Consider the following 8,144-nt stretch of genomic DNA (forward strand, 5'->3'; position numbering starts at 1 on the left):
AGGTATAGCATAAGCCAAGTAGCAGAGGGGACTGCCAGCCGTCTGGGACAGGCCTAGGTGGGTGAGAAGACTGGAGCCGGCTTGGTCAGAGGATCCCTCAGCTAGCTGGTCCCCAAGCCAGAACTCTTACCTGACTGTCATCCACAGCCTGGCTTCCCGCTCTACGCGAATATTTCCCCTCCAAGGGGCGCGCCTGAGTCACTCCCGATTGGCTGCGTGAGGGCGGTAGTTAAACTTTCAGCCAGTGAAAAGGGGCATGGAGAGTGACGCACGGAAACGTCACGGGAATTCCCCCCTCCCGGGGGCGGAAAAGGGGCTTTCCCGGCTGGAGTCCTAGTGGCTGGACAGGTGTCGCGACCGGTCCGAGGTGGGTCAGGCCGTGAGAGCATCTGGAGCCGGAGCCGCGGCAGCGGTGAGTGGCCGGGTTCAGACCCTTGGGGGGCGAGGGGGAAGGGCGGGAGGCGGACCCTTAGCTGACCGAGCCCCAGGGCTGGAGAGCGGCATATTGCACACTCACAGAGAGCACACACACAAACAAAACACAAGGATACACATCGATATCCTTGTACAAAGACACACACACGGGCCATATGTACACCTACACGTATGCCGGTGTGTGCACAGCATCGTCCGTGCACTCTGACTCGCTCACCCATGCACAGATGCCTGGACCTACACCATCACGCACAAACTCAAATAAATGTTCACCTGTGCCCTTACCTACATGCTTAGACATGTATCCACACTGAGAAGTTTAAGGACGCTCACCTGTACACGCATGTTCACGCCACGCTCACACAACATGCAAGCACATGGGTCGAAACACACTTGTATACCTGAGGTGCAGACACACTCATGTATTATACGAGGCTATGGGACTGGGGAGGGGAGTCTGGGTACCCAAACAGGTGCGATGTAGGAATCAACGGCTGTTGAGGTGTATCGGGAAAAGGGAATAGAGGAGCCCATCCCAAAGAGACATGTTTCCTTCCCCACCCCCGCCCCGTGGCCCCAGAGACCAGTTCTCGAGGCAGAACACCGGGGCCCCCAGCGGGAAGAGCCCCCACCTACAGGACTTCGGGGAGGAGGACTTCCTACAGGAGGAATGTCCCCCCAAAAGCCCCCGGGGTGAATCAGCCGTGGCCTCCGTCGGGGTAGAAAATCCCATGGTTGCTCCAGGACGGGGGAGGGGAAGGGGGAAGGCGGGCCTGGCCCCGGACTAAGCCTCCCCAGCCTTGAAAGACATTCCTGTCCCCGGCGCCTGCCCTGGAGGGAGGGGAGAGGCGCCCCCCCAATCCCGCGGGGCCCTCCCGGGGTCTGGTTGCCCCTCTGCTTTCACAGACACTGCGGACGCCCGCAGGCCAGCAGACCTATCTCCCATCCCGCCTCGCGGGCGTGGCCAGTGGCGTCATTTCCAGGCCCGCCCCCTCCGGCCCCGCCTCCCCCTGGTATTTTCGGGACTTTCCTAAGCTGTTCTAACTTTCCTGCCCCTTCCCCGGCCCAGCCCAGCTCCGGATCTCGCCCTCCACCGGATCTTGCCCGCCACGCCCGGACGGGTGGCTGGAAGAGATCGGACCCTCCCCCAAATCTGGGCCCCTCTACGAACTCCGGTCCTGATCTGTCTCTCCCTCCTCCCACTTCTCCCCACCTAAGGCGGGCGCCTGAAACTGGGAAACAGAACCCGGCCGGAGCCACCGGACAGAGCCGGGCCTAGCCCAGAGACATGGACAGTTGCTACAACCCAGTGAGTCACGCCGCCTGGCCCCAAAGCCAGCCGGCTGCCCCCTGTGCCTGTCTGCTTGTCTGCCTATCTGTCCGAATCCCCTTTACTCCCCTACGCCTGTAATGTCCTCAGGTTATCGCAGCCTATCAGTCAGTCTGTCTGCAAACTGCTTCCAATAGGAGTTTCTTATGGGCCTGGGGAGGAAAAAGAGTGATTATTAAGAGCTTAGAGAGAGCTGAGAGGTGCAGGACTCTGGGGATGGCTCAGAATCAGCTGCCACCCCAGTCTGTCTCCAAACCAGGGTCTGGATGGCATCATTGAATATGATGATTTCAAATTCAACCCATCCATTGTGGAGCCCAAGGAGCCGACCCCAGAGACAGGTTAGTAAGTCCCCTGACCTCCCCTTGTCTTGGAGGGCGGGGAGGTAGGAGCATGTGCCCTCTGCCTTGGGAATGGGCTCAGAGGTCCTGGCTCAGCAAGGCCCCTCTGTCCCCAGCTGATGGCCCCTACCTGGTGATTGTGGAACAGCCTAAGCAGGTGAGTGAGTGGAAGGGATGGTTGTGGGATGGCTTCAGCTTTAGGGGCAAGCTGGGTAGTTGTAGCTGGGTGGCCACAGGGAGAGTCACTGACCACAGACCCACTTCATTGTTGGGATAGGTGGCTGCTGATGATCACAGTGGTGTGGTTGTGATTCAGGATAGACACGTCCAGTCATTATGGTCACTGCTGGTTGGGGATGTGGCTGGCTGGGGGATGGGGGGGGTCTCTCCTCGTCAAAGTGTCACTCTGCCTTGGCACCTTCAGCGGGGCTTCCGATTTCGATATGGCTGTGAAGGCCCTTCCCATGGAGGACTGCCAGGTGCCTCCAGCGAAAAGGGCCGCAAGACTTATCCCACTGTCAAGGTGAGCCAGGATGGTGCTGGAGGGTGGGCTAGTGGACAGTGTGTCCATGGGCATTACTGACAGCCATTGCCTCTCGCAGATCTGTAACTATGAGGGACCGGCCAAGATTGAGGTGGACCTGGTAACACACAGTGACCCGCCTCGTGCTCACGCCCACAGCCTCGTGGGCAAACAATGCTCGGAGCTGGGGGTCTGCGCAGTGTCTGTGGGGCCCAAGGACATGACTGCCCAGTAGGTGCCCCCTACCTACCCTTGGCTCCCACTTGCCAGTCCTAGGCCCCAGCCCAACTCTGTGAGCTTAACATCTGACCACGGGAAGACACTCTGGTTGGCCCCAGAACCCACACCCCAAGTAAAAACTAGAAAAGCTTCCTAGAGGAAGTAGGGCTGAGCTGAGCCCTGGCAGTGGGAGGGTGCCTCAGGAGGAAAGAATTACCTGCAAGGCCTCTGACTCCTCCCCTCCCCCACCCAGATTTAACAACCTGGGCGTCCTGCATGTGACCAAGAAGAACATGATGGAGATTATGATACAAAAACTTCAGAGGCAACGACTACGCTCCAGGCCCCACGGCCTTACGGGTATGGGGAAGATGGAGGGAGTCGTGGGAGGTGGTCATGGAAGGAGTAGAAAAGAGGGAGGAGTCCAGGGGTCACATGTATGCCCACTGCCCAGAGGCCGAGCGTCGGGAACTGGAGCAGGAGGCCAAGGAGCTGAAGAAGGTGATGGATCTGAGCATTGTGCGGCTGCGCTTTTCTGCCTTCCTTCGAGCCAGCGATGGCTCCTTCTCCCTGCCCCTGAAGCCAGTTATCTCCCAGCCCATCCACGACAGCAGTGAGTATCCAGAGGGAGCATGGAGGGGAACCCCAAACTGTGAAGTCAGATAGGCCTGGGTTTGGACTTGGCCTCCCCCATGTATGAGCTGATTGATCTTAACCAAGTAATTTCCCCTCTCTGACAGTGGCTTTCCTCTTGAGTAAATGAAGATACTAGCAGTTCCAGTACTTTTTGGGGTTGTTCAGATGATACAAAGCACCCAGCTCTAGAATTGGGACCACGGCTATTACATCATCTCAAGTAATTGATATCGCATCCCCACAGAGTCTCCGGGAGCCTCCAACCTGAAAATTTCTCGAATGGACAAGACAGCTGGCTCCGTGCGGGGTGGAGATGAGGTTTATCTGCTTTGTGACAAAGTGCAGAAAGGTGAGGCTGGAGCCCAGGCTGGGAGCTAGGGACACTGGGTGTCAAGCTTGGGGACCCGGACAGCCTCAGGACAAATGGCCCTGGAGATTCTACTAGGAGCTGTGGCCAAACTTCAATTTTCTCTGTAGATGACATTGAGGTTCGGTTTTACGAGGATGATGAGAATGGATGGCAGGCCTTTGGGGACTTCTCTCCCACAGATGTTCATAAACAGGTATCCTAGGGCCGGGGCTGGGCCTGGGCCTGGGTCTGGGCCTGGGCCTGAACTAGGCCAAGGCCTCAGTGACATCTTATGCCCTCCTTTCCTCCAGTATGCCATTGTGTTCCGGACACCTCCCTATCACAAAATGAAGATTGATCGTCCTGTAACAGTTTTCCTGCAACTGAAACGCAAGCGTGGGGGGGATGTCTCTGACTCCAAACAGTTCACCTATTACCCTCTGGTGGAAGGTGGAGCTGGGCTGAAGATCCCAGGGGGGCTGGAGGGTAGGGGCTGGGTTGGAGGGTCCCAAGAACTAGAACAGGGGACCCATTAGTCAAATCAGGAGTAGGGAAGGTCCCAGGAAGAGGTGGTCCTAGGAGACTGCCTGAGGGCTTTTGGGGGAAAGGCCATTACCAAACGTGGAACCGGGCTCTGGAGGTCTTAGTGGGGGTGGGGTGAGTTGGGGTTTTAACATCTCATTTCCCTCTGTTCCCAGACAAAGAGGAGGTGCAACGGAAGCGGAGGAAAGCCTTGCCCACCTTCTCCCAGCCCTTTGGGGGTGGCTCCCACATGGGTGGAGGCTCTGGGGGCTCGGCTGGAGGTTATGGAGGAGCTGGAGGAGGAGGTGAGGGGGTACTGGTGGCAGCAAGGGGGACGGAGGGGAGAGAGGAATAAAGGGGAGGAAAGTTGTGGGGGAAGAAATCTGGGAGAGCCCTTCTGGTGCCCTCTCCCAACAGTCCTGCCTGTATCCACAGGTGGCAGCCTCGGCTTTTTCCCCTCCTCCTTGGCCTATAGCCCCTACCAGTCCGGTGCGGCCCCCATGGGCTGCTATCCGGGAGGCGGGGGCGGAGCGCAGATGGCCGCCGGGGCGCCTAGCGTGGGTGCTGGGGAGGAAGCAGCAGAGCCGGGCGACCCCTCTGGCAGCCCCCAGCGCGAACAGCAGGCCCCAGAGCTGCTGCAGCGAGGTATGGCCTCGGGAATCCGGGTCGTCGGGAAGCTGGGAGTGTAGCCGGCGCCCACACCCACGCCCCCTGTCGCCTCCAGCCCAAGAATACAACGCGCGCCTGTTCGGCCTGGCGCAGCGCAGCGCCCGAGCCTTGCTCGACTACGGCGTCACGGCGGACGCGCGCGCGCTGCTGGCGGGACAGCGCCACCTGCTGACGGCGCAGGACGAGAACGGAGACACGTAGGTGGACGGGAGGGGGTGCGGTCCCGAGCTCGGCGCCCTTGACAGGGGTGTGGGGCGGGAAAAGGACCTGTAAAGAAAAGAGCCAGGGCCCCGGCGTTGGACAGACTCGGTTTCAAGTCCAGCCTCGCCATGCAGTAGTTCTGTTCAAGATACTTAATCTCTGCAGACTTCAGTTTTGTTGGCTGTTACAGAGGCAGAGTAATAGTACGTACTTACCCCAAAAGGTGCTCAGAAGGATTAAGTTCTGGTGCAGTGATGCCCTTGGAGATGTCTGGGCTGGACAGGGCCCAGCGAGGAAGATTATGGAGGTGGTGGGGTTTTGAGGGTAGAGGATGCTCTGAGTGGCTGGGCTTGCTAAGCCAGAGTCTCACTCCCCAACCCCAGGCCGCTGCACTTGGCCATTATCCACGGGCAAACCAGCGTCATTGAGCAGATAGCGCACGTCATCTACCACGCCCGGCACCTCGGCGTTGTTAACCTCACCAACCACCTGCACCAGGTGAGCGGCATCTACTGGTGAGGGGGGTAGGGGTTAGAAGTCAGGTGAGTCTAGGCCAGGAGCAGGCCTGGCTCACTCTGCGTGCCTCCCCAGACGCCCCTGCACCTGGCAGTGATAACGGGGCAGACGAGTGTGGTGAGCTTCCTACTGCAAGTGGGCGCAGATCCATCACTGCTGGATCGTCATGGAGATTCAGCAGTACATCTGGCGCTCCGTACAGGTGCCAGCACCCCCAACCTGCTGCGTACCCTGCTTCAGAGTGGGGTTCCCACCATGCCCCAACTGTTGCACATGCCAGACTTCGAAGGTGAGCTCATCACCTCATCTAGTCCAGCAGGCAAGGGTGGTGGGGACCAGGGAGGGTACTGGTGAGTTCCTAAAGTGGACATGAGGTGTCGAGGTCAGCTGGTCAAGGGACCACATTGGGGGCACAGCTGCAGGCTGAGTATCCTGTGTCACTAGGGCTGTACCCAGTACACCTGGCGGTCCGTGCCCGAAGCCCCGAGTGCCTGGATCTGCTGGTGGACAGCGGGGCTGACATGGAGGCTGCAGAGCGGCAGGGGGGCAGAACAGCCCTGCATCTAGCCACTGAGATGGAGGAGCTGGGGTTGGTCACCCATCTGGTCACCAAGGTGGGACTGAGGATTGTGGAAGGCATGGGGCCAAGGGTTGTAGGACCAAGGATGGTAAAGTTGTAGGGTGAGGGGCAGCCAATCAGTCTGTGCTGTGATCAACCACCCCCTTGCACCCCACAGCTCCGTGCCAACGTGAATGCCCGCACCTTTGCGGGAAACACACCCCTACACCTGGCAGCTGGATTAGGCTCCCCGACCCTCACCCGCCTCCTCCTGAAGGCTGGTCAGTCTCACCCTCAGGGGCATATGGGGGTTGGCAGAAGGAAAAGGGATGCCTCCCAGTCCCCCAACTTTGCAGTCCTTAATGTGGGCTCCTATTGTACCTCCCTATGACTACCTCCCTCTCCCAGGTGCTGACATCCACGCAGAGAACGAGGAGCCTCTATGCCCACTGCCTTCGCCCCCAACCTCTGGTAGTGACTCAGATTCCGAGGGCCCTGAGAGGGACACCCGAGGCAGCTTCCGGGGCCACACACCTCTTGACCTCACTCGCAGCAGCAAGGTACGGCCAGCCTGGGAATAGAAATACCAGGGAATGGAGCAGCTGGGCTTATAGATGGGGTCCTGAGTATCTGGTACCTGCGCTTAAGGACTGCATTGGTGGGTAGTCAAGGCTGAGGCTGTCTCCCCAGGTGAAGACCTTGCTGCTAAATGCTGCTCAGGACACCACGGCGCCCCCGCTGACCCCGCCTAGCCCTGCAGGTGAGCTCTCCCCACCCACTGCCAGACCCCAGAACCCAGACCCCTGCTTATAGAGGTCTCTTCTTCTCCAGGGCCACTGAAGGAGGTCTCCCTTTCTCATCCCCGTCCTCTGTAAATTGCCCCATTGGCCCCGCCTGCCTTGTCTGTCAGGTTACCAGGGGAGAAAGGTGGTATCCCGGTGTCTGTGCTTGATATGTTTATGTTTGTGTCCCCCTCAGGGCCAGAGCTGCCACTCGAGGATACGGTCCTACAGAACCTGGAGCATCTGCTAGATGGGCCAGGAGCCCAGGGCAGCTGGGCAGCGCTGGCAGAACGGCTGGGGCTGCGCAGTCTGGTGGACACGTATCGAAAGACGGCCTCACCCAGCGGCAGCCTCCTGCGCAGTTACAAGGTCAGTCGTTCCCTATCCTGTGCTCCACGCCCCAGCTTCCCTTCCCCATTCTCAGATCCCTGGTGCTTCATTGGCTCCAGGGCTCCTGACCCCACACCCTAATGATAACTCAGGTCTCATGCCTTTCTTTTCCTTCTCCTCAGTTGGCCGGTGGGGACTTGGCGGGCCTGCTGGATGCCCTGTCTGACATGGGCCTGGAGGAGGAAGTGAGGCTGCTGAGGGGTCCTGAGACCCGAGAAAAGCTGCCCAGTACAGGTAAAGGGATCCGGTCCTACCCGGAAGGTGGATCTGGGCCTGGAGGGTAGGAGGCCTAAGGCCTTGATTCTTCCCTATGCCCATCCCCATGTCCACTTCCCCAGCAGAGGTGAAGGAGGACAGTGCTTACGGGAGCCAGTCGGTGGAACAGGAAGCAGAGAAGCTGGGCCCACCTCCTGAGCCACCAGGAGGGCTCTGCCATGGGCACCCCCAGCCTCAGGTGCACTGATGCCACCCACCCACCAGCCCTTTTTCTGGGCCCCTCTGTACAGTGTCCCTGCCTATTCCAGTTCTTATTTAACACCCCACGCCCATCCCTCAGTTGGGGCAAATAAAAGATTCTCATGGGAAAAGGAGGGGGCCTGGCCCCTCTCTAACTTAAAGCAGCTCCTATTGTGACTCTTATCCCCTGGAACCAAATGCCTACTCTCAGGCCTC

The 8,144-nt window shown here is 59.1% G+C and overlaps 1 protein-coding gene across 2 annotated transcripts; it reads left to right on the forward strand.

The window, feature by feature from the left end:
* Nucleotides 1-264: 264 nt before the first annotated feature.
* NFKB2 (nuclear factor kappa B subunit 2) lies at nucleotides 265-8,089 on the forward strand. 2 transcript variants are annotated; one of them, XM_031682692.2, is made up of 23 exons: nucleotides 265-412; nucleotides 1,654-1,744; nucleotides 2,025-2,106; nucleotides 2,223-2,263; nucleotides 2,531-2,629; nucleotides 2,709-2,860; nucleotides 3,102-3,208; nucleotides 3,303-3,461; nucleotides 3,729-3,833; nucleotides 3,962-4,047; nucleotides 4,145-4,283; nucleotides 4,532-4,660; nucleotides 4,791-5,000; nucleotides 5,080-5,221; nucleotides 5,609-5,723; nucleotides 5,817-6,030; nucleotides 6,186-6,355; nucleotides 6,479-6,581; nucleotides 6,709-6,860; nucleotides 6,991-7,060; nucleotides 7,279-7,451; nucleotides 7,595-7,706; nucleotides 7,811-8,089. In XM_031682692.2, exons 2-23 carry the CDS (start codon nucleotides 1,724-1,726, stop codon nucleotides 7,933-7,935), a joined length of 2,706 nt encoding a protein of 901 aa, XP_031538552.1. In that variant the 5' UTR covers nucleotides 265-412; nucleotides 1,654-1,723; the 3' UTR covers nucleotides 7,936-8,089. The 2 variants fall into 2 exon arrangements, with proteins under 2 accessions (XP_031538552.1, XP_006210532.1); XM_006210470.4 differs by having other exon boundaries at nucleotides 7,814-8,089.
* Nucleotides 8,090-8,144: the final 55 nt, after the last annotated feature.

This window comes from Vicugna pacos, chromosome 11 (genome assembly GCF_048564905.1).
Source record: "Vicugna pacos chromosome 11, VicPac4, whole genome shotgun sequence".
Classification (NCBI taxonomy): Eukaryota; Metazoa; Chordata; class Mammalia; order Artiodactyla; family Camelidae; genus Vicugna; species Vicugna pacos.

Coding starts and splice junctions, on each gene's coding strand:
- NFKB2 (XM_031682692.2), top strand. CDS start 1,724: ATGGACAGTTGCTACAACCCA. Junction 1,745..2,024: donor TGGACAGTTGCTACAACCCA/GTGAGTCACGCC, acceptor TCTCCAAACCAG/GGTCTGGATGGCATCATTGA. Junction 4,284..4,531: donor CTATTACCCTCTGGTGGAAG/GTGGAGCTGGGC, acceptor CTCTGTTCCCAG/ACAAAGAGGAGGTGCAACGG.